The 26,791-nt window shown below is 33.5% G+C and overlaps 1 protein-coding gene and 1 long non-coding RNA gene across 3 annotated transcripts; one reads left to right on the forward strand and one right to left on the reverse strand.

Annotated features, from left to right (window-relative positions):
- The first annotated feature begins 19 nt into the window (after nt 1-19).
- Nucleotides 20-26,179, forward strand: LOC134253200 (uncharacterized). Of its 2 annotated transcripts, none has more exons than XM_062735711.1 (28): nt 20-219; nt 4,446-4,522; nt 7,070-7,273; nt 7,527-7,747; nt 8,191-8,315; nt 8,410-8,560; nt 8,651-8,694; nt 9,133-9,173; nt 9,267-9,367; nt 9,610-9,694; nt 10,095-10,208; nt 10,297-10,498; nt 10,616-10,708; nt 10,983-11,075; nt 11,419-11,539; nt 11,708-11,855; nt 16,983-17,085; nt 17,205-17,268; nt 17,367-17,449; nt 17,970-18,189; nt 18,606-18,745; nt 19,725-19,875; nt 20,343-22,694; nt 22,865-23,007; nt 23,832-23,928; nt 24,216-24,502; nt 25,534-25,605; nt 25,797-26,179. In XM_062735711.1, the coding sequence occupies exons 1-28, from the start codon at nt 79-81 to the stop codon at nt 25,917-25,919; spliced, it is 5,796 nt and encodes a 1,931-aa protein (XP_062591695.1). In that variant the 5' UTR covers nt 20-78; the 3' UTR covers nt 25,920-26,179. The 2 variants fall into 2 exon arrangements, with proteins under 2 accessions (XP_062591695.1, XP_062591696.1); XM_062735712.1 differs by having other exon boundaries at nt 24,270-24,502.
- LOC134253234 (uncharacterized) lies at nt 13,184-14,242 on the reverse strand. The gene is made up of 2 exons (XR_009989090.1): nt 13,742-14,242; nt 13,184-13,518 (listed from the first exon to the last, which is right to left on the reverse strand). It is a non-coding gene; the product is annotated as an uncharacterized LOC134253234 (long non-coding RNA).
- Nucleotides 26,180-26,791: the final 612 nt, after the last annotated feature.

Raw genomic sequence — 26,791 nt, forward strand, 5'->3', positions numbered from 1 at the left:
AATCAGTCATCATTGACCAATGAAACAGCAGCGCGCGTTACGTCACTGATTGAATCGTGAGTCTTGCATGGAGGATGGATGAAGATGAACAGGAGAAAGCGTAGCGTGACAATATATGTTCGCAACAAGCAACGATACAACCCTGCATCTAAGTTGTACAATTTTATCAATGTTCGCGTTGAAAATTTTGCTGGCACCAGAATTGGCGACATCAAAGAGGTGCGTGGGAAAAAGTTTGCGAAAGTTAACCGGAAGTTGAATTGTTTATAAACAGTCGCAAGCACATGTCATCATTGCGACTTGTTCTAGCTAAAAATTAATCGACTCTTATAATCGAAGAGCAGGCGTTAGCTTTATTATGAAAAGGCTTACGGTATAATATATTCTTAAGACTATTCTATAGCCCCTGGTGAATGCGGGTGGTTTCGCTCCGATTACGTGTTCGCGCCAAGTGGTTTCGCTCCGATTACGTGTTCGCGCCAAGTGGTTTCGCTCCGATTACTTGTTCGCGTCGGGTGGTTTCGCCCCACGTGGATTCGCGTCGCTGTATTACTGAAGATACCGCTTATCGGGTAGTCGTTTGATTATCGTTTGATCACTAATGACGAACAGATTAATTATAAATAATGATGAGAGACAAGTCGTGCGTTTTTCAAATGTATTTCCAAAAACTTCATTCTACCAAAAAAAATCACCATGGCCAGCTGTCTTCATTGCAGAAAAACGGTAAGTATTTCTTTTTTTAATCCCAAAATTCTCAATATTAATAGACCTAAAAAGATATTTTTTTATGTCTTCTGTCTTAAATAATTTCTAGTACTGTGTGTGAAAATCATAGAAGAATAATTATATATTATTTAGGATGCATAGTTTATCATATATAAGCTTTGAAGTTTTAAAGAATTTATATCTATAAGAGGTACTTACAATGAAGAATATTATTCCATTTTCTAATTACTGATGTCTGTATTTAAAGATAGTTTACCTTTGAAGTTTTCAGGATGTTCTATATCTTTGTATATATATATGTAGTTGTGTGCCAAAATTTAAGATTATTATATTTTATATATATATATTTAATTGAAAAATATTTTTTGTTTTTCTTTTTATAATTTTGGCACACATGTATGTATATGTATGTGTTCGTAGAACTGATGTCTCTGTTAATCATAATCTATTTATTAAGTATAGCTTGAGGTATATTTTAAATATAATTGTGTATTCGAATTTAAAAAAAACAAATTGAGTCTTAAGTTAGTTTTTTAATGAGATATATGTATGTAGTTGTGTGCCAAAATTTAAGATTGTTTTATTTCAAGTTGTTATATTTATATTTAAATGAAAACTATTTTTATGGCGTCGGGCTTGCCCGATCGTCATCTAGCGATCAGTCAGGTTTACGCGACCGAATGGTCAGTGGATGCATCCGCAATAGAAAATAGCAACAGCTGTTACAGTAAACCAATTTCTTTTAAAACATTCACAATGAATTATAGCTTGAATATAAAATTAAATCAATTGTATCTTCAATTAATACTACTACAAAACAACGATATTATGTTTAATTTTTACGCAAGAAAAACGTTATGGTTGTTGCGGATGAATTTCTACTGAGAGGGTGCGTCGAATGACATGAATCACATTTTGGGACCGATTACTGTAATACAAACAATCTTAAATACGGTAAAATAATTACAAAATAAACACGAATACAACAAGACTATAAAGACTGAATTTCTTAATCTTAGCTTTACTTTTACGATCTTCAATCCAATTTTAGCCGAACAACCTACGATTTTGACCAGTAATGCCAGTATTACTGTATTTATCCATTTCCTCCATTTGTTTACCGCGCCTTATCGTAAGTCGATCGTACTTGTAACATTAGAGTCATGGTTGTCGTTAAGATGCAATCACTATACAATAGAACAACACTCTGACAATGGCAATTAATTAAAATAATTTATGAAACCCTTCATATGTCTTCGATTAACTGAAAAGAAATTAGATTGATATAGAGGATGGACATTTCTGACAATGTCTGGTCAATTCGAACCCTGACTCATTCGGACCAGGACACAAGGCTATCAGGCCCTATACTGTATTTGTGTTAAGACTATTTTTTTTTTTAATTTTATTATTATGTTACTGGAGTCACTCACTTGACTTATTTGCAGATCTTTTGAAATTGTTTTTCTTGTTCGACGCCATTGAAGCCTTTCAGGCTTTTGATTTATATTTTAAAATTAATATATATTGATTTATTTAATAACTGCTGTTAATCATAATCTATTTATTAAGTATGCATGTATAATAGGCATTGAAATATATGAACTTCAATAATTATATTTTAAATATAATTGTGTATTCGAATTGAATCAGAAATGGAGTTTTAACTGAGTTTTAATGAGATATATTTATCATTTTTAACTTTGGGAAAAATATACACAAGTAGAATATTTATAGCATTATGTCACCCACAAAATTTAAATTATTATATTATAGCATATAAATTGGAAAGTGTTGATAAAAAAGATTCCAGTGACAGGTAGAATTTCCTATGATATCCTTAATATAAGTTTTCTTATATTATTCCACTATTTAGTATTAGTAGATATTAAACAATTGTATTTATTATCATTTATTATACATGACTAGCAATAAGGTTATAATAAAGGAGAATATATCAACATTTTAGAATGACATTCAGATATGTTTCATTGATATTTATTTTGTAGAAGAGATTATATTAGAAATACTTCCAATATATTATTCACATTTATATGCACTCACTAGCTGTAAATGACATGAGAAATAATGCTATTTTTGCTATCTAACAAAAAAGCCAAAAATAGGATGGACGTTATATTAATCTAATTGATAAAAATATTTTTGTAAAAACATAAATTTAAAAACTTGGCAGTTTGTCTCTGATGACTTTTCAAACATTAATAATACATTCTTAGCAAAAAACAAAAAAACAAAAAACAAAAAAACAAAAACAAAAAAAACCCAAATAAATAAATATAACAGATGTAAGACATTACAAATTGTACCTAGTAAATGTACATATTAAACTTCCCTAGTCTCTTTGAAAAATTAATAAATATATATATGAATATCTGTAAATATTTGACAGTTTTTCTGAGTATATGATAAAAAAAAAAAAGAATCCAATCCTAGAGTTAATAAATATAATTAATTAATTTTACTTATATTTAGGTACGTGCCAAGCAACACGCCCTGTGTTGTGATGGATGTGAGCGATGGCGAGAGTTCTACAGAGGAGAGTACCATTGCTATTGCTAATATTGATAAATACCAAATAAATTTATGAAAGTAAACATATGCCTTCTTCTCTTTACCATAAGTAATTGATAAGCTGATGAAACATGATGCAGTTCAGGACTAATGAAAAAGCATTGATCAGCAGACTATAATATCATGAAATATATACTATGAACGACCAATAATTTTAGAAACGTTTTTAAGGACTGATATAAAACATGGTATATACACAATATTATAAAGAGAAGTTTCAATGAAAAACAATGACAACCTTCATTGAAAAGACGAGATTTGTGAAATTAATATTATATTTCAACAGAAATAAAAATTATATTTTAACATCCAATCCTAAATTATTCCAAATTAAACGATCAAATTTGATCAAATAGTCATAATTTGGTTAAAATAAAATGGTCTCAATAAAGGTGTTACTACAAAATGGGATAATTATTCAACATAACATGACATTAGCGCTTGGGGTTCATTAATTACAAGCTACTGGGTTATATAATTACAGGTAATCGGGGGAAGCCATTCTGTATACTACCAATACCTTACCTGTAGATAGATACCTGTAGATAAACGGGGCGAAACCACCCGGCGCGATACCACTCGGCGCGAACACGTAATCGGCGCGAAACCACCCTACACCCCCCTGGTAATTTCAACTCAAGATCATACACAATGCCTGCTGAAATTAAAGTAGTTAAAATATTTGATTAAAAAATCTGCAAAAATTGCACAGAAAATTGTGTATTACTCAAAATACTGATTTCTTACCTGAGCTGTTTTCTGAAACGCGCATGTTAATTGTTATGCATGTTATCTCGACCTTTTCGCCAAACTTTGGTCCAAAATTCATTCGGCCTAACATTTGCACCATTGCAGTTTCGAACTCAAATAATTATATGTCTCCACCTCAGTTAACCTCTTGACAAAAACTAGACGATGTATATGAAATTTTTTTCCATTAAAATTATTGTGCTTTGAAAGTGCTTTATTTTTACATGTTTTACCTGTTTTGATAATCCAATCAAGCAAAAATCAAAGTGATCAATAATGAGACTGTATATTGAATAACAATATTATTTTTCATGGACATTGCAATTTTCATATAAAGAGTAAGACTTTACTATCTGACATTGCATTTCTTACAGGAGGCTAGAAGACAATCTGGAAACAATGTGAAGATTGATGATTTGTACCTGAACAACGAGAGACTTGCAGATGACAGGTGATTTTATTTGAAGTTTTGTTAAATATACGAAATAGTACTTTTATAACATTAGTACCAAACTTGTGCATAATATTGCAAGTTCAATGAAATAGGTTAGAAATTATTTATTTTGCAATAACATTACTTCACTATAATATTTGTACATATAATATGTCAAATATTATTGAAAAAAGTAATGTTATGAATTTTAAATCAAAAGATGGAGTCTTTTTATACACCCGTCTTAAGACGGGACGTATTATGTTATAGGCTTCGTGTCCGTCCGTCTGTTAGCTTTTTCGTTTCCGGCTCATAACTTTAATACTACTAGGCCTAGGATTATCAAACTTTGTCATCGGATGCATCTTGGGTAGAAGGTGTGTCGCGCACAAAAAGTAGGTCGCTCTGACCTTTAATTAAAAAGTTATAGCCAAATATGGAAAAATCCTTTCCGGCCCATAACTAGAAAACTATAAGACTTACAATCATCAAACTTGGCCAGTTTATGCATCTTAGGTAGAAGGTGTGTCGCGACCTATTTCAAGGTCACTGTGACCTTTAATTTAAGTGAAATTTTTAAAAAAAAAATGTGTCTTTTTACTATTCATTTACACATCCCAAATAATGTAAGAGTATTGCACTGTCCCTATTAAAAAAGTGTTCAATCAAGAAAATACTTATTTTTTTAAGCATATACTTGACAGCAATCTATAACAAATATAATGTATGTTAGAGAAATTCTACCTCTCCCATGAGTGTAATTATCAAGCACTGGTCAAGAAGAATTTTGATAACAGAAAATTGCATGTCAAATTAGAGAGAAATTAATGGGTTTTGAGTGTGAGGAGCTAACTGACAGGGCATTGATGTTATCTGTATCCCTTGAGTATTGGGCAAATGGGTAAGCCTGTTTGATTAAAAATAGCTCTTGTTGGCTAGCTTAAGTTTTAAAATGAATTTGATGAAAAGTAATTAAAACTAATTTGATTTTGCATAATAGACTAATCTGATATTATGTAATATTATTAATTTAAAAACTAATTTTATGGGGTGGGGTGGAATCAGCATGTCCATATAAATTATAATTATATTAAAACCTGTCGGACATTAAATCTCACTAAAAAAAAAATATTTGAGTATTTTATGTTTTCAAAAAAAATTATGGTAGATAGTGCAGACCCATTCATCTCTTGGTAGTAATGAGTAGACAAGCATCCAGTTAAGATTAATTAATGAGTTCAATATAGGAAGGCTATCTGATCAAGCAGTCTTATCTGTACCCTTAGGGGATTAGACAGAATAACTGCTGGTCAGTTTATAACATGTCATTTGATGGCCAGCCTTTTCTTTTCAAAATTAATTTGGTATAGATTAAGTTGTTAAGACTAATTTGATATTGTTTATTATTATGCTTCCTGTCAGTTTGTCTCTATATAACCCATACCCTACTATTCTCGCATAGTGTTCTAAGGATTTATATAGCGTAAGCATACTATGCTGAAATAGTGCACGGCTTCCATTTTTGAAGAAAATCCAAGAACGCCCATACAGGGGAGCGAACTCACGACCCCGAGATTGTCAGTCCGACGCGCTACCGATTACGCCACAGACGCTGTTATCTATAGTATTGTACTATAATATATATAAACTTAGTTTCAAATATTTTATAATTAAAATTAAAAATAAACAAAATAATTCTTCTAAAATAGTTTCTTGCAACGCCCCTTCCTTCATTCAAATAATATTCTCTAAAACTATCTGTAGATTATACCTAAAGCATGGAACGTTCAAAATTAAAGAAAAAGATTATGACGTACATGTTGCATAAGGTGACGTCATAATAGAGTAGACGAATGTTACAGGTGATGAAACATTGGGAATGAATAAAATATTGCCGTTTTTATACAGTAACAACAGTCAGCATAATAATAACAATAGTGTAGTGTTTTGCATGCAATTTGCCTAAACAGTAGTCAGGGTTTGACACATTGACGCCTCGGGCTCGTGCACCATATGTCAAGCCCTGACTACTATTTAGGCATAGTGCACGCAAAACACAACACTATTAAATAAATATGATGGGCATTTGACAAGGTCTAACACATCCAGCACAGAAATCTATCAGTGATGTAATATTTATAATTTATGCCTACATCACAAGGGATGCATAAATATTTTAAGGAATGGAAAAATCATCGAAATATTAGAACCAAGGTTGATGTGATTTTCTTGCACCTAAACTGTTCAAGAAAATTTTAAGTTTTTGACAGGCGTATCATGCTGTGGCACGACACTTTATTATTGTCTGAAGAGAAAACGAAAAAATTTCTTATAAATTATCAGCTACTCAGTCTTGTAAATGCACACATATATTTTACTGGGAATAGGTAACTTTAGATAAGACAAGGAAAGAAAAAAAATGACATATGAAATTAGTAAATAATTTACAAAGAGTATAGTTTTCAATTCAATTAATTGATAACATTTATCAAATGCACTTGTTTTAATGTAATGACTAAATGAGTCAAAGATATTGATCATAAAAAACATCTTGATGCTTTACAGATCTGTTGCCCATTACAACTTGGAGGATGGAACCATTCTGGAAACCACATCTAACCCTTTCTGGGCGACTTGTTTGTTCATCAAACATTGCGAAGCTGAAGATGAACAGAAGAGAAACCCAGATAATCCCGATGTTCAAAACTGGACAAACAAGTCACTGACCCGAAAAAGGACACTTCTGTCTGTCCTCTTCAACAGCAAAAAGTATGGGTTAAACATTTTCTTGATTAACATGATTAAATTGGATATCTGAATATAAACTAGTATTGGTTGTACTTGTATGCCAACAAAAGTAATCTGCATTTTGACAGTACATGTATTAAAAAAAAAGTGCACATACATGTACATGTAAGTATTTAAAAGATTTTGATCATGCAATGTTTTAAATCTTAAAAGAATTCATCATACAATGTGTAGTTAATATGAATCAAATTTTTATTTCAATTTCATTATGAAGTGAGTTTCAGAGCCAGCCACCCCACTTTCCTACCCTGGATGACTTTGTGGGATATCTGAACAACCTGAAAAAGAAGGGGGCCACAATGAACCCTTACTACACACAGCGCCACTTAGGAGAGATGTACCAGGATTACCTTGACCTTGATGTGGGACGTAGTAGTGACCCCTTAGGATCCTTTATCAACAGATATGCTGCCAAACTTGGATATAGGCAACCAGGTTTATCATTGCTACTCTTTTCTGCAGAGGAAATTAGATTTATAGAGGAAGAATGTTTTAATGAAATGTCTTGAGCTTTCTCAGTGAGTTTTATAGTTCAGTAGAAATGAAGCTGGGAGAATTTTTCTTTATCTGTTTTCTGTCAATCTCCATTCATCAGTTTTACTTTGGTGCAAAAAAAAAAAAAAAGGAAAAAGGAAAAAAAAGAAAACAACTCAAAATTACAAAATTTAAAATAATCTGCTGGCTTATCATATGGTGTATCCAAATTAAACTTATGCTGTATGGAACATATTGCAAGTATTATACAGTGAATTTAAAAAAAAATTATTTGAAGTACTGAACAAGTGTCATACTGCCTATGGATCAATTTAAAAACCATTTCAGTGATTTTACAGAACATCTGCTATGCACAATAACAATTCATTAATGAAAACGTGTAGATGCAGGTGATGGTGAAAACAGACCTCATGTTGGAGGGGCAGGCAGAAGGGCTGCTAGGGGTGGTGGTAATGGTGGAGAGGGGCCCAGACAACCCAGAAATAGACCTGTGGCTAATAGGACCAAAGTAAAGCACCAAATATTTAATTAATAGAATTCTGCCTACCAAACACTCTCAATGATGCAATTTTCAGTACATAAAGTACTTTGTCTTTTCGCAGGAGATGACTTGTGATGACTGTGAAGGCACCTTAGCAGAGCTGTATTGTGGGGAGTGTCAGAATGCCCAGGGAGGACAGGGTCTTTACTTGTGTACCCCATGCTCACAGCTTATTCATGCCGGTGCTGCGAGGAGAAGACACAATGTTCAAGGTAATGCAATCAGAAATATTAAGGGGAAAACTTACTTTGCAATTATCTCCCATTAATTTGTTTAATGTTTACCCTCTTTCTTGATTACAGATGTGGGTAATGCTCCTAAAGTTTCCAAACCATATGTTCCTCATGTAAGTTGACAAAAAAATCTTTTTAGCTTACCTTGACAAAGTCGAGATGAACAAATGTTAAACCCCATGTTGGTGTCCCAGTTAAAGTTTTAGGAGCAGGTCCATTCTCCAGAAACTATAAGATCTACCCAAACCAATTTTTCATGGATGATGCAACTAGGAATGTCTCTGCCAGAGTTTTATAATTGTATTGTTTTTCACAATGAATATGTAGAAAACAACTACAGTTGAACTTCAGTATCTCAAACTCCGATATATCGAATACCATGCATATATCGAAGTGATTTGGAAGTTCCAACCACATATTCTTTAAGTATTTAACCTTCAATATCTCGCATCCTCGGATATCTCAAAGTTTTTTCTCAGTCCCATCAGGTTCGAGATAACAGAGTTTGACTGTACATGTATGTATTCACAGTTTTATCTACTTATTTACAGGCTTTTAAGGCACCATTTTCCATTTTGCTTGGCTTATACAGGTAAACATCCAAATCAATTCTTGCTGCATGTAGAAAAACATTAATGTGCCCTTACTTTAGGTTAGGAATTCTACATTTGTGTTTTATTATAAGTGGTCTGACAGAGAGGAGGCCGGTTCTGAGTATGACCGAGGACGAGATCAAGCTCCGGGCCCAACCACTGACAGATACAGATCTACAGGACAAACAGACAGGTAGACAGGGTCCTCTGATTACAGATACAAATAGTTACATTACCTGTAGAGGTGTAAGGAATTGTACATGCATTTACAGAGAAATTATGTTGTAAATATTTTCTTGCTATGCCAAACTTTTAGTTAGATGTAGTTATGCCAATTATTTAAATCTGAAATACCTTTTACATAAAACAAAAGTAATTGTACACAAAATAAGAATTGTTGATAAATCTGGAAGTTGACATTTACACGGTTTTTAGGTCAGTACTGTGGGGGATTTGATTGTATGGAGAAGATACTCATGGCCAAAGGTCTGGTTCAGAGAGAAGATTCAAGAAACCCAACGTAAGTCAGAAGTAATATCAGAACTTCTTGAAAAAATATAATTTCAGATTTGTTTGAATTGCTTGTATTATAGAGAGATGTGTAGATTTAATCTTGGGTAATTCAGAACCAATGTCAAGATCTAACTTAAACAGCTTGAATGAGAGAAGAAAGTGATGTAGGGCACAAATACAGGTATATGGGATGTAAACCCAGAATCATAGCTCTTGTAAAAAGGTTATCTTGTTCAATCCTGTCTGCCATATTTTTGAAAACGTATGATATTTGACATGTAGGTTGTCTTGATACAATGAGTAATGCAACATCACATCCCACAACATTTTCAAGTCTATCTGGTTCAGTTTTGTATCTTTGAACAAAAACAATATATACATGTACAAGAGTGTGTATTATGTTACAGGTATGCATTAACAGAGACAGGGGAAGAGCTAGCTGGCCAGTTGTATGAATTTCAACAGAGTGTACAAAGGTTCCTGAAATCAAATCAAGTTCCTCATGTTCCACAGGCAATAAAGTAAGTGACAATTTTGAATTTTGAACCAAATAAAAAGGATTAATTCGGATGAGTTTTCTTGCATTACAACAAATGAATGTCTTTGTAGCACTGTGTGTGGCACGAGGAAGATCTGTCTGATTATTGATGAGCAGGAGAGAGACAAGGACAGGTTCCACCAGATTGCTACAGAGAGAGGGGTGGATGTACAGTTCAGACATCTGGGGGCAGGGGACTATCTGTGGATTCTGACCCCTCCTATGGCTAGCCCCACCCTGAGGTACACTCAGCAGCAACCTACTATTGAAAAGGTTTGTAAATCTTTGAAATTATTTTTAATTCAGGCCATCTGACTTGTTTTCTTCACAAACTTTTATTAAAATAATATTTTTAGAATCTTGATGAACTATCTAGAATTCACTTTCCAGGTTTTACCTTTCCTTGTTGAGAGAAAGAGCTGGGAAGATTTTAAGGACAGTGTGAGGACTAAAAGATTTCAGAAACAAGTCAATCATATGCTGGTAATGTACTAATTACTAAAAACCAACTTTTACTTACATCTAGGAATTTTGCCATCTTCTTATGCTCACAAATATTTCTTGCAGCAAACTTTTTACTTCAGTATTCCTTTGTCATGAAAATTAGTCAAATCATGAAAAAAAGTTGTCACAAAGAAAAGTTGGATTACAGTATTTTGATTCATATTCATGTATTTAGCTAGATTATATTAAGAAATTTAGATTTGCTAAATCTTGTACTTCTCTCAGATCTGTTGTAAGTTGTATGTGTTTGTAGAACAGTGGAGTGGAGAAATGTTTCTACCTGATGGAGGGTTCTGTAAATAGTGGCAGATACAAACCATCTGCTGAGCAGCAAAAGAATCTAAAGGTATTAACAGAGGTTTATAGAATTCCATGAGTTACTTATGGATATTGTGATATAACTAACAAGGCCACTGAGATGTGAACATGAACCGAAGTGTTAATCATTGACAGTATCAGTAGCTAACATTGATGCATACCAGTGTCTTTTTAGTCAACTTTCGCAAAAATATACTTCATTGTTGAAAATGGAAACATAATGTTACCCTCAAATGCAGCATTTCTATAACATTTGATGATAAAACTGAACAAAAACCATGTTAAGTTGTGTAGAAATATCTGAATTTGCAGCATATACAAGTACCCAGTGCAAGTCAAATTGTGTTTATTCATGATAAATTCCTCTGTAGGATTTACTTGAGAAGATTTTTCTGGATAATGGATTTTACATCAATTACACGGCTTCCTGGTATAAATCAGCAATATGGTTATTGTGGGCAACAGCACTAGCATCTGAGGCTGAAAGAAAAGGTTTGTATAGTGAAAAGTTACTCATTTTCTTGGTTAGAATTAAAGATAATATATGTGTTTAATTTTATTTAATACATACACTGGTTTTGGATCAAATTCATAAAAAAATGACTACTCTGCTGGTAGATGTACATGTGCAATAGATATAGCAGTAAGTTGCTTTATTAGGCCAGCTGACTGGACAAGGAATGACCTATGCTGAATTTACAAGGAGAACAAGTGGACAGAGCCGCGTATCTACCCTGACCAGGACAGACTACAGACAGATGGACTGGAGAAGCTGGGAGGCCGAACATTTTATTGATGGAATCTTCAGGTGAGTTGTCAAGGCTGGAAACTTTAATATTCCTATCAGAAAAGAAGGGTTTATATTTGTGTGGATCTGAATTGATTTGGTTAGCTGTATTTTCAAGATAGTTTCACAAAGTTACAAATTTTATGTGTTTTTTTTAGGTCACCTGAGTAACTCAGGTGACCTATTGCTATCCGTTTTCGTCCGTCGTCGTGCGTCGTGTGTCGTGTGTTAACATTTGAACATTTTCAGTTTCTTCTCTGAAACCACTGAACCAATATCAACCAAATTTAGTATACAGCATCTATGGCTGAAGGGGAACAAAAATTGTGAATCTCATGGTCCCCGCCCCCCTGGGGCCTGAGGGGTGGGGCCAAAACCACTAAAATTATTGCAATCTTTAAAAATCTTCTTCTTTACCCGTGGACATCAAGCAGGCAAACTGTTGGCATGAATGTAATGAGCATGTCCTCTACCAAAATTGTGAAATTCATGGCCCCAGGGTCAGGGGTTCTAGTGCTAGGGCGGGGCTATATAGATTATATAGTGAAAATGCATGATTTCTTTGAAAATCTTCTTCTCTGCTCCTGGGGATTAAATAAACTAACTAAGTACATGTACATAGTTATGCATCTTCCCAAGTCAAGAGTTTCTGATCCGCTCCGCTCCACATAAACCCTTGACCGAATAGGCTAAGTTTGACGGGGTTTACTGTCACGCCATCTAGTGAGATTACACATTTTGAACTCTACTGACCTCTGCTATTTAAACGAATTCAACAGAGAATTCGAGATAATATTGGAAGTTTGTAATAAATTTGATATAATTCAACTAAAAATCTGAGTCAAACCTTTAACTAGGCTATTTAATGATAATGACCGTTATCCTTGGGACTAAAACTGGTTCATGAAGACTTTCATGAGGCCAATGAATAAATATTTAAACTTAGCCTATTCGGTCAAGGGTTTATGTGGAGCGGATCAGAAACTCTTGACTTGGGAAGATGATAGTTATGATGAGCTAGAGTGCCTCTTCCAGATTTGTGAATTTTATGGCCCCAGGGTCAGGGGTTCTGGTGTTAGGGCGGGGCTCTATTGATTATATAGTGAAAATGCATTAATTCTTTGAAAATCTTCTTCTCTGCTCCTGGGTATTAAATAAACTAACTAAGTATATAGTTAGGCGACTATAATTTGATTTTTAGTTTTACGGATTTTTTTTAAAGAAAGGTCAAGTCGGAGGACGAAAAAAAAAAAAAAAAAAAAAAGACAAAAATCATGCTAGCAACGACCTTTTTCACAAATAAAAAGTCACACATTTCACTGTAGCATAAAACAAAACAAAAAAACAACTTACAAGATATGTTTTTTTTAATATTAATACACATTACATGTATAAATGTTGTTATTTATAAAAATTACAACTTTTAATTCAAACATTGTTTAATATGAGTACCATGTAATATTTGAAATTATAAAATTTAATTATGTTCTTCACTGTATAGTTTGCACATTCATTTGAGTGTCATTTGAATAATATTCAGGGTAAATATCGAAGTTTAACTTGGCAATTAAACGAATTAATAATATTCTGCAGACGGTCTGAGTTTCCAGCTTTTAACTGATGGATGAATGGATTTTTCTCATTATGAGGAGCAAGAGAATTGTTTCCTGGATTTAATAAAGATCTGAAGTTGAAGGAATTGGAAGTACCTGTTAGCCAAACTTAAAACTTAACACATTTTTAAAAAATAACATGCGTAATCTATTGAGAATGAATTAGATAGATTCTGAGATCCTGCATTCTTTTTTTTTTTACTCTTAGTACATATGATATCAATAATCAAAGCATTATTGTAGTCCTGTTCCAATCTGCTAATATTATATTTTGAAATTCAGAAACTTTATTACCCTGTTTAGCTACATAAATTCGAAGAAGTCTTCTAGAGGTACTGTCAAGTTGCTCTGCAGTTTCAAGGGCTTTTATATGCTGGTGTTGATGTAGGATTTGCTAAGTCACTGAATCTCATAATCCGCGGTGTTCCCTCTGCAGACTCTTTATTAGTTACCATGTACTTGCTTTCATTTCCTCTTTAAATTAATAATAAAGTACTGTAGTTCATGTCTTTCCTGATCACCGTATTATTTATGGAGGAATTGTTTTGTTTTATGCGCATATAAACTTGTTTGCAGCAAAGTATCAAGTAAATTCATATCGTTATTTACCGTCCTTTTTTGCAAAATTTCCACATCTGGTATCTCTGTCTTTGATAAAAAACACTTTTTATGAGGATAATGAGCAATTAGAACTGCAATTACATCTGGTAGCACAGTTGACACCTTGATTATCACCTGTTATCAGTGGCAATAAGCATTATTAGCTACCGGTAAACACTGCATGACCGCCATTTTTGTTTTTGACTTGTCGGTATTTTACAAATCGAAGAAGGTAAAAAAGATTTTTTATTAGAAACAGCAATTAAAAAAGAGAGAGAGACATGCAATGGGGAGGGTTCAGAATTGTTAGACTCTCGATAAAATCAAAGTTGACAGCTCACCTTCTTTTACCATTCTGCACATGTGTTTTTTTTACGTTTCTGACTGAATTGCTTTTATAAAACACAGGTTTGACACGAGCGGATTGAAAAATTCCGATTTTTTTTTTTTTTTGAAATGCAAATTTTTAGAGTCGGCGGATCCGTAAAACTAAAAATCAAATTATGGTCGCCTTATGATGAGCAAGAGTGCCTCTTCCAGATTTGTGAATTTTAAGGCCCCAGGGTCAGGGGTTCTGGTGTTAGGGTGGGGCTCTATTTATTATATAGTGAAAATGCATTAATTCTTTGAAAATCTTCTTCTCTGCTCCTGGGTATTAAATAAACTATCTAAGCACATAGTTATGATGAGCAAGAGTGCCTCTTCCAAAATTGTGAATTTTATGACCCCAGGGTCAGGGGTTCTGGTGTTAGGGCAGGGCTTTATTGATTATATAGTGAAAATGCATTAATTCTTTGAAAATCTTCTTCTCTGCTCCTGGGTATTTAATAAACTAATTAAGTACAAAGTTATGATGAGAAAGAGTGCCTCTTCCAAAATTGTGAATGTTATGGCCCCAGGGTTAGGGGTTCTGGTGTTAGGGCGGGGCTCTATTGATTATTTAGTAAAAATACATTAATTCTTTGAAAATATTTTTATTTGCTTATGGGTTTTATTCCAATGATCCAAGTATATATATTAATGATGAGGAAAGGTGCATCTAGCAAAGTGGTTTTTATGCCCCCTGGGTGAGAGGAAAACTGAAAATAAATTAATGCTTTGAAATCAGCTCTTTGGTTATAATCAACCATTTTATGATGAAATTTTCAAAATTTTGAAATATGTGGCCCCTGGGTCAGTGGTTCCTTTGGGGTGAGGTGCACAACTTGGTATAAAGTGGAAGTGCATTTTCTCTTTGTTACACTGATCTACTTCTGGGTATAAGTAAATAGAGTAAGGCCAAAGTTTTTTTTTCTCTTGGTTTACGATTCCGCCGACCCTATTTTTCCCTATTTACACACTCGAAATTTTCTTGACCAAACCAAAATTTACAACACATCTTAATCATTAACCCAAACTCTCACAAACAGTCAATGAACTCTACAAATACAGATTGTCAAACCACATTGCCAATATGACCAATGCATCGAATACTCCGTCGGAACTCCTCTAGATTTTACACTTCTGGTTATGAAAAAGTCCATCGTTACAAGTTATACACACAACAAGACGCAAAACAGCTGGACAGCTATCAATGTCATGCTAAAGATGTTGGAGAAGATTTAAGATCTTTATTATTGTCAAATAATTAATTCATGCTGTGAATACAGACATATTTTTACTGATAAATTGTAAAGTTATTAGCTTTCTAAGAAGTTACACATCAGAAGACAGATTCGATAAACATAAGAAGCTGTTCAATTGGCATGCAGGTGTGCATCAAAACTTTTATTAGAAACAAAATTTTATATTGAAAACAAGTTTGAAGAGAAATTAACAAAATTAAGACTATGCCAAAAGCCTGGAAATCTAATGAGAAGAAAAATTTTAGAAGTTTAAAATTGTACTACTACATGTATATAAGAAATGAAAAAAAAAAAGTTTGATAAACAATTAATCTGACAATAAGAAACTTTTACAGTTTAATAGTAGTAGTACTAAATTTTATTTAATGTCAATGCTGTTTTATTATTTTTTCTAGATATTTATATACCTTGTAATTGGGGGAAACATCTTTTAAGATTCTTTTTATATTTTTTTAATCATTTTTAAATAAAATGTTTATACAGAATTTTTTTTAAAATGTAATGTAAGTTTTAAACAATGAAATAGTTTTATAACGATTAAAGTGTGCCATGGCACCAGAAGTCTACCTAAATTTCAATACTTCTTAAATTTCTTTGAGGGAGAAGTGAAGTCTCCTTAATCGGGTGGGTCTAGGTTGGTCCCTGGACACACATATCTAAAGGTAAAGGTTTGTGAAAGCAATCACTTTCGGAGTTTCCAAAAATGTTTTCGTAAGTGGAAAGGCTGACCAGAGAATAGTTAATTTGCTTAATTTTACCCATATTTGTCCCTGTGCAATATATGTGTCTATTATGGAAACTCAGACTTGTAAGTCGGAAGAATGAAAACCATCAACAGTAACAGAGCCTGATACTCCCATTTCTGTTCTTGAGTCATTTGACGTATGGATTCATTTTTCTTGACTTAATAAACCGAATGATAAGTAAAACAATTTTAAAAGTTGAAAAATCTTGTGTGTTTATTATTATTATTTAAATACATTTTAATGCTACTCGAGAAAAAAATATGTCAAGGTTCCAAATTATTTTTATTTTTATTTTTCGACCACCCAATGCATATTTTTGTGTCAAAAAATCGTAAACCAAAAAAAATAAAAACTTTGGCCCAAGCATGCTAAGTTAATAATTATGAAAAGCAATGGTGTGCCTCTTTCAAAATTGTTAATTGTGAATTTCATGGCCTCTGGTTTAAAACATGAACCAAATTTAATTGTTTGAAAGTTGTTACAAAATACTCAGGTGACCTATAAGGCCCGTGGGCCTCTTGTTTAAATTTTGAAATGTTTGATTAATTAGAAATCTGTTTCCAGGGACAGTGTCAATGAGATATCTCTTACTGAGTTATGTCAAAAGGACCTGGGACTTGCAGAAAGACATGTCATAAACATTCATGGGTTAGAGGCATATAACAAGGTACTATTTATATCATGTTGCATTTAAAGTTGCATAATCCTAGCTAGAGAACAGAAAATTTATTTTATCAGTATTTTCACAACAATACACATAAATAATTGGAAAATTTGATTGATTAGGGGAGGCAGACAATGCTGAATAAATATTTAAATGAGGCATGTGGAAATCCAAACAGAATAGCAGGTATGTTACATGTGAAATTAATTGTTAGTGGCTTAAAACAAAATGGAGTTATAAGAAACATTTGAACTGGTTCAATATGTAGAATTCTTCTATTGTAGACATCGTAAACACAGGCCTGACAGCTCAGTTACACAACATGCTACACTATGATGTCATGTCTTGGTGGCAACTCAGACTTCAGGTATAATATAGTAAAATGTAATAGATATGTATACTGTTGTTTGAGCTTTGGCAAAAACTATGTGGTCAACTGCATTGTCAATCTATCTATGGTATAATGTACCAGAGTAAAAGATGTGAAACAAGCTAAATGATATACCAGTACTCAGAAATACAGGGGAATCTTTGTCAAGCAATCTATTTGAGATGTTTAAGATCAGGATGTTTTTATACATTTTACATGTATTATTTGTAATGTGTAAAGGATTGCTGGAATAAGTTAATTTTGTATTAAGATCTGTAATTCTGAATGAAACAAAGGTTTTCAAGTCTGACCTGAATGTATTTGAAATGTAAATTTGGGTAAGAATGATAATGGTGACTTGTTCCTAATGCACATACATGAAGTGGTAAATGTTAATATCCCAACATTCTTGGATTTTAAATGTTAATACTGATAGAGATATTAACCCACAACTATGTAAACATGCATGATGTAGTTTGGTGGTTTTTGTAACAGATAATATTTCTCTGTGTTACAGTTTATGCTTGGAGTGTACATAGTGAGGACTGAGAAACCAGAGGATAGACAGAGAATTCAGGGGGAGGTAGACTGGAGGTCAGGAGGTCAACCACCCAATAACAGGAGGTCAGGAGGTCAACCAGTCATAAACAGAAGGTCAGGGCAACCAGGTCAGGACCAGAGACCAAGGCAGCAAGAGGACAAAAATGGGAGGTCAAGGGGTCATGTACTGGGTCATGGTTAGTTTATGTTCTGTGCACACAGTAGTAGTGTTGTAAGGAAAATATAAATTTGCTCACAGTTTGTGATTTATCAATAAACTGCAAGTCCTTAAAATATTATCACTTGAATTATTTTTTTTAAGGAAGCTCTAAACACTTCACACACAGGTGTTCATATTGAGATCTATAAAATTTTCTTTTCATATGAATTCACAAAATTCTGTAATGATAAAAGAGGAACTTGTCCAATCAGACAAAGATGTCTATCTAGACATACTTGTACTTGTGTAATCACAAAATGATCTGGATATGGACAATCAGACAAATGTTAATGTTGAGTCCTGATTTGTATGTATATAAATACACATGTGTATAAATTACATGTATAAGCATTTATTTCTATGCTAATCATAAATCAAACATTACTCTTGTAGGCCCAATAGAAAGATTTGCTAAGGAACCAAATGAACTCATGGCAGAGTTACCTTCCACCTCTGCTCCTACAGATGCTGCTCCAGATCCCAAGTTGGTGTATGCTCCTGATTCTCAGACAGAAAACTTTATGATACAGCAGGTAAATTGAGTCTCATGATTGAGTAAAACTTATACATTTATATTACTGTGAACACTGCTCAAATCACATTCACCAACAGAGTAAAATGAGCAATGTGTTTAAACTGATAAATTGTGATTAAAAACATATTGCATTTATTTGGTTAAAGAGGTTTTTAATCTGACACCTGTTCCATAGGATCAAGTGATATCTTTCCAGATGAAAAATTTTCAATCATCTGTATGTTTATTTTAAAATATTTACTTTTCCAGATAATTTTCATTAAAATTCTTAGCAGATAGGACAATCTGAATAAAATCAGCTGTTCTGATATGCTACCGTTTAAGAACATCGTTCGTAAGCGGTAGCTTATCAGAACAGCTGATTTTATTCAGATTGCAGATAAGAAGAAAGAGTGGATGAGCATAAATATCTCCAAGAATTCCATACTTGACTTCAAAACTATTGTACAAACTGTTTTGTTTTAAGAATGACATTTGAATGAAAGATAATGTAAATACATGTATTAGAAATTAATAAAATTTTTGAAGATTCATGAGGTATGTGAACTACAACGCTTCAAGTTGGCATATTTATCAATTGCTAATATGCCTTATGAAATATGCAGGTAAGAATCGTAGTAGTTTGTAACCTCATAATTCTTCAAAAATTTAATTCATTTCTTAATTGAAATACTTTCAATTAGTCATGATACAAAGCATCTCTAATTCTTAAATTTTTCCCTATGAACATCAGCACCAGGTACCCTGGTATTAAGAAGTTATTGATAAGCAATACAGTGTGTATGAATCACCCTCTTTACAGTTAAAAATTGAAAAGCGTACATTAGTAATAAGACCACAGGATATATTGTACATGTATATCTTGACAAGTTACTGCATGACATGATTATCCTTTAAAAGCATTTAAGGCCTCATTGGCTTTATTTTTTCATTTTTTTGTATTTCACTGAATAAGAGACATCCATTCTCTTTTAAAGGCATTAGCTCTAAGCAATCAGGAGGATGCTGAAGAACAAAACAGAGCATTACTTTCCCCAGTAAAACAGCCATCCCCTGCACAAAAGTCGGTAAATAATAGGTCACCAGCCTCAGTTTCAAAGAGAGGGTCTAGAGGAGGCACTAGATCAGGTAAAGATATGTAAATGTTTGTAAAAGTTGAATTTCTTCATTTGACATTTCATTTTTGTATAGTAAATGCAAGAGCAGGGATTTAACATGGGAAAAGTGACATTGGGGGTACATGTTTATTGTACTGTATCATAAAATATTCAATATTAATATAGATAAGAGGTGCTTTGCTAAGTTCAATTCTTTTTATTCTTACATGCAGTCTAACATTTCTATTTTTAATCATGTGCAAATACTGTATACAGAGTAAATTTTCGCTCCGCTTTATTTTCGCCATTTCACACATGCAAACAATTTTGCTCCGTTTTAAATTCGCCCAGTCAGTTTTGTTTAAGAAATTGTACTATGTTCTTTGAATTCGCCCCTTTTTCAATTCGCCCAACTGAGGTCAGGATGAAAGGGGGGAAAATAAAACGGGGGCGAAAATTTCGCTGTATATAGTAGTAAAACTTATTTTTTTGTAACAGGGAAAAGGACATCAACAGCATCAAGGGAGGATGAAGAGTTAGAACTTGCCATAAAGCTTAGTCTGGAAGTTGCTGCAAACAACAGAACTAGTGAGCCTGCAGAAAGAGACAGCACTGACCCAGTGATGTGTGATACTACACCTAGTCCAATGAAATCCAAACAAACAATCATTCCACTAGAACCGAACCTAAATATGGACAGCCAAGAAGAGTTGCAATATGTTTTAGAGTTAAGTAAGAAAACATCAACTGACAAAGAAGAGAAAAAGAAACCTATCAGCAATGAACTCAATGATAGGCAGCATTTAGAGCCGACAAAAATCAGAGAGCAATTGCTTCCTTCTCACTCGAATAAAGATAATTCAGAGGTACAAAGTGGAAAAATCAATCCTGTAGACAAAGCTCTTTGTGGAGTTGAGAAAGTGACATCTGAAAGCAGTGAAGATGAGGCTCTGAAGAAAGTTCTAGAATTAAGTATAAAGCAAAATCTGCCTCCTATAGACAAAATATTAAGTGCTCCACAATTAGATAAATCAAGAACTTCTATGTCCAAAAATCAGACCATAAAAAGTCCAGTTGTAAGTCTCAGTGATCAAGGAGACAAGGATCTTGAATTAGCTATCCAACTCAGTTTACAATCAAATTGTGAACATAGTCCACATAATGAAGGAGTCAGCATATCAGAAAATGATGTGATTGAGATAGAGGACTCTCAAGAAATTTTTGAGGATCATTCAAAGGCATCGCAGAAGACAAAAGACTCCAAAGAAAATGACTATATTGTATTGGATGACTCTCAAGAAGAAGCAGTAGAGAATATGGATGTTAATGCAGTGATATGTATGACAAATGATTTGATAAAATCAAATAATTTAGAAACAAATGCTAATCAGTTGATTGCCATAAAAGCAACTGAAAAAGGTGGAGGATGTTTAGCACCAGACACCCAGATTGAGAGAGAACAAATAAATGAGGAAAGTACTCTCACTGTTGTACCAGAGACTGTGACAGAAGCTGAAACAATATCCGCCTCTTTACATTCTAATGAATCAACACTGGAGCCAGAGCCATTCTTACCTAATGTGGTGCAGAACAGTCAAAATAAGGTGGTAAATAATGACAGTATTGGTAGCAATACCTATACAGCAAATGCAAAAACATCAAATGGAGATATAACTAGTAACAATGAAAATTCTGTGATATCAAACAAAACACCTGTCAAAGAATCTGATGATGCTGAAAATGATGTGTTAGATGTCATTTCACCCTCTCCAACAAGCAGTCAAAAGTCTAGTTTTTCAGTCAAAGCATTTAAAACTAGCCAAGAAAAACCAAAAGAATCAAATTCTGAAGAAGAAAATGTGAGGATTGGAGACAAGATACAAAAAGATAAAGTTAGTGAAAAACATAGTGAGAGCAATGATGGAGACTCACAAGATTTCCTCTCTACAGCTGTGGTGCTTCCACCTTTGTCTCCATACAAAGATGACAGTGATTCTCCTTTATTACAAGAAAAGTCACATTGTACTTCAAGATCTGATGAGAATTCTCAGCCACATTCTGTGAAAGTGAAGCAAGAAAAGTTGGATGTGATAGAAAGTACCATAAAAAATGAAGAAATTGTGATGGACAGTCAGACTTTAGAGGGCAGTCAGGAAGAATTACCTAAATTTGATTGGATAAAGGAATCTCCTGTCAAAATGGACCAAATCACTGTTCAGGTGGTCTCACCTTTGAAAAAGGGAAATAACTCTTCCTCAGATACTGTCAAAAGAATTAGTTTGAGTCAAGGATCAACATCTAACATCAATATAAATATTCACATTGGGCACATTGAAAAATCTAGTCAGTCAAGTTCAAAAGATGTTATTTTTGATGATGAAGAATATGCAAGACGTCTTCAAAAGGAACTGGATGAAGAATATGAACTGTCAAAACAGAGAAATGTACCCATAAAGATGGAGACAAGATCTATCAAAGAGGAACTTAAAAGCCCTGAAAAGGTTATTGACAATGCCTGCAGTGTGATACAGGATGATTTTCATGAGATTGATGCAGCAATAGCTCAAAGTCTTCATGAAGAAATAAACAGTCCTGCACCAAAGAGGGATAGGACATTACTAATACAAGATGAGATAATGGCAAAACAACTTAATGAAGAGTGGAACAAATCAAGCAGTGTTGGTAGAAACAATGGAGTGCCTGGCACTAGAATGGTGGAAGACGAGGAGTTAGTAAGAAGCTTACAGAGCGTTGAGACAGAGAGTCAGGAGGAGAGAAACCAACAGATTCACAGGGATGAAGAACTGGCACGCCAGCTTCTGGAGTCAGGTGATAACTACACATCTACAGGTAAAATCCTGATTTATTCATTCATTTAAATATGGACTTTTAACTCCCTTTCCTTTGACGTTTTAATTGAAAATTTCCTCCTCCAGTAAATGTTAAAAGTAAATTTTTGAACATGAAATAAATGCATTTAATGCATGTACAATAATTGCTCCCTTGTTTCTTTTGTAAAGGATTTAGAGTTTCATCTGCAAAGAAAAGGAAAGGTCTTCTAATAAACGACAGTCCTCCCAAGGAGAAAGTGTCTAGAAATGAATCATGGAGAAAAAATCTGTTTAATGAAAACATGAAATCAAGGGGAGACAGTTTGAAACAGGTATTAAGGATTATTTAGAACTCACTTGAGTCAGAGGCTCAAGTAAGCTATTCTGATCAAAGATTGTCTTGTGTTGGTTTGTCATGTCTGTCAGTCATGCCATATAATCTGTTTTCGTGTAGCCCTCAGGAAAAATGTTGGATCTTAAGGGGGGGTCAAAGAGGAACATAGGGATATATATGAAATCAATTTTGAAAAAATTCGGAGAACAATAATTGAATATGCAAAATTCCCCATGTAGCATGATTTATTAAAGTAAATTAATGCCCAAAGAGGAAGAAGTGTACATGATTGGCCACAAAAAAAGTTCAACAAAAGAATATGTTGAAAAGATTCTCTGAAAATTTTTCCAAAGATACACATTGATTTATAGCATCTTTGCATAATGTTCACACAGATTTGTGCTTGCTCTTCCCAGAGGATAGGTACAGAATTTTACAAGAAAAACAACTGACTTCCTCAAGAATAGTTCTATGATTTGTTAACTTGATGTACATGTAGTGTCAAGCTTCTGTATACAGTGAATTAAAATTGTTCAAACCATGAGAGGGACATAAACAGCTAAAACATGAGAGCACATGTTGATTGATAGATAAATCTTTTGGTATTTGGGATTAAGAAATTGTTAGTGGCCCATATGCCTTTTGTGAATTCTGTTTTTGATTTTGATATGGCATAATTTACTTTTTCAGTTACGTGTATTTTTAGGCAATCTTTAGTAGAGAATATAAAATATTCCCTCAAAGATGTTGACAAAAAACTGAAAAGAAATGCTGTTACAGCAGATGTTTAAAACAGAATAATTTATATTATATCTATTGTAGCTTCAGGAGATAAGACAAGAACAGAGTCAGAGATTCCTAAAGGAAAAATCAGGATTTAGTGGTGTTGGTTCCCTGAACAGTTCACCATGGAGCACTGGTAAAAACAAAGCATATAATTTATACTCCCTTTACTCATTATAACAAATGCAGAAATTGTACACTCAGTAGTACAGTATACTCATGTGCTGCTTATTCTTATACAGAATTATGATTACAGATAAATAAATATATAGAATTTCAGATTTGGAGATGCAGATGCATCTATGCATTGTCACATGAATGTCATCATTGAAAATCATATGTCTGATTGCACCACTGTTATTTTAGAGTTTATAGTACATGTACTTCACTTTCAAAATAAATTATTTATTTTATTACTTTCAGTGGAAACAAAAAATGTTAACACATCTTTCTGTCCTAATTCTACAATGGTTCAAGATTCAAAGACAAACAGAACTTTAGACTCTGGGGCAAGCAATTGGGCTTCATCTACCTTCCTGAGCAGAAAATCTAGTAGTGGAAATCAAGGGGAGGATGAAAAGCCTGTAATGGGGACACAATCAGAGGCCCTATCAAAGTCTAAGTGTGGGAACTGTGGAGAGATAGGGCACAACAGAAAGTGGGTCAGCTGTCCACTATACTATTCCCATGAGGAAAGCCTTAGAAGGCAGGTATGTATCAGTTAATATACTTGAGGTGCAAGCAAAATGTGAACTGCTCTGATTGTTGCCCTGCATGTCTACCTTGCAGATACTGTATAGCAGGTTAAAATCGCTGTCGGAAAAGATCGCGATTTGATCAGTTTTCTGAAATCGCGGTCGTTTGAATTCGCGGAAGAGAAAAATCATACATTACTTACAAGCATCTTTTTTAGGTATATATTTTGTGAACTGAGATTTCCTGTCTCTATCTTAAGAAAGTTTGTAAATGTATATCGTGCATATCAGGCAGGAAAGTCAAGTCTATATATTGTGTCGATGTTGATCCCGACTGAATAATAACGAAACACCGGACTGATTCCGATTTGAAGTTAAAATAATGCTATGCATTCAGATTTTTTAAAAAATTTCCCGGTCTAAATTAGAAAAAAAAGTATACTGCAGTCAAAATGTTGAACTTTTAATCATCATATAATTAAAATTAATCAATTGTCGTTACCGAGCTGTTTACTGCGTAAGTGCCTTGATTAAAGGTAATGACTGAGTGATACGCACGGGTAAAATTATCAAAACAAGCATGTTTTATTAAATAATTACATCACAGGTCTACTCAATGGCAAAACTAATCGTTAGCTATAGAAATTAATTTAATAATAATTAATAAGCTTAAAAAACACCACCAACTACGGGTATGTAGTTGATCCATACACTCGCTTAATTAAAAAGACAGTCTACATCTAATCACAGGAAATAATAAAATTTCAATTTATCCTTATAAATCTTTTAAAGAATTATTCACTGTATGTTGAATTCGCGGAATTTCTTTTTCCGCGAATATAGCGAAAATTAACTCCGCGAGTTAATTTCCTGCTGTACAGTAGATGTGTCATTATTTAAACCTAAGCACAAAAAGTAAAACTAGGTTTTGAATAAAGAGGAATATGTGTCGTTTAACTTTAATAGTCATCATAATAAAAGCTTTGAATAATTACATTCAGATGATTCATGTACTTGTAGATAAAATGTAGTTATTAATTCTTCAGGAACAGCAGGCTAAAGCTAGGGAAAGGATTGAGGCCAGAGAAAGGGAAGAAACTCAAGCAAAGCAGGACTTGGTAGGCTTTGTTTATTGAAAGTTTCAGACATGATGATGCCTATTAATTGTTCATTGTATTTTAAAATGTTTGTAAGACTATTTTAAACCATGTATTTAAACTAGTATTTTGACGACAGGGAAATCAAATTTCAAATAGGCCTAAGTATAAATGGGTTAGCTCTGTGTTATCCTAGAATATCTTTTTTCCAGGAACATCATCAAAGAGCATTGAAAGATATTGCAACTCAAATACAAGACGAACAGAAAGGATTAGAAAAGACAATTAAAAGACTGGATAAGAAGAAAAAGCAAAGAGAAAACAGGCGTCAATGAGCCATGGAAATTGATGTTGATGTGGCAGATTGTTATTCTTTTAAAATATTTGTGCTTTGTTTAATCCAAAGTTCTTGCATGTGGAAGATGAACAGATATGTGTGTAGCACTAAATTTTATGAGACAGTCAAGTGAGGAGGGGGTATAAAAGTCATTAAAAGTTTGATTTATATAATTATGCCCCCCTTCGAAGAAGGGAGGGCATATTGCTTTGCTGCTGTCTGTTGGTCTGTCGGTCCACTTAGTTTCTGTTCATTTTCTTCACAAACGTTGCACATATTGAAATGAAATCTAGTATACAGATTAAACATATGAATATCTAGGTCAAGTTCTGTTTTGGGTACGATTGTGCCATTTTTCACATTTATGCCCCTTGGACTTGTAAAAATTCCAATTATTTGCAGTTTCCGTTCATTTTCTTTGCAGAGGTTGCACATACTGAAATGATATTTGGTTTACAGATTTATCAGATGAAAATCTAGGTCAAGTTGTGTTTTGGTTAGATCGCGCCATTTTTGACAGAGTTATGCCCCTTGAACTTGGAAAAAATCCAATTGTTCGCAGTTTCCGTTCATTTTCCTCACAGCAGTTGCAAATACTGAAATGAAATTTAGTATAAAGAATTTTTTCAGATGAACGTGTAGGTCAAGATCTGTTTTGGTTACGATCACGCCATTTTTGACAGAGTTATACCCTTTTGGACTTAGAAAAATTCCAATTTTGGGGGGAGGGGGGCATAAGTGTTTTACAAACTTCTCTTGTTTTGTTTCAACCAAAGCTGAAAATTGTGATTATTTTGTTTTATATCAAATTTTTTCCCCAAATTGAAAATTTTATTTAGTTGTTAGTTAATTTTAGTGCTTTTCTTTTAT

Source organism: Saccostrea cucullata, unplaced genomic scaffold (assembly GCF_032062105.1).
Source record: "Saccostrea cucullata isolate Sc308-1 unplaced genomic scaffold, CSIRO_AGI_Scuc_v1 ctg28, whole genome shotgun sequence".
NCBI classification, from domain to species: Eukaryota; Metazoa; Mollusca; class Bivalvia; order Ostreida; family Ostreidae; genus Saccostrea; species Saccostrea cuccullata.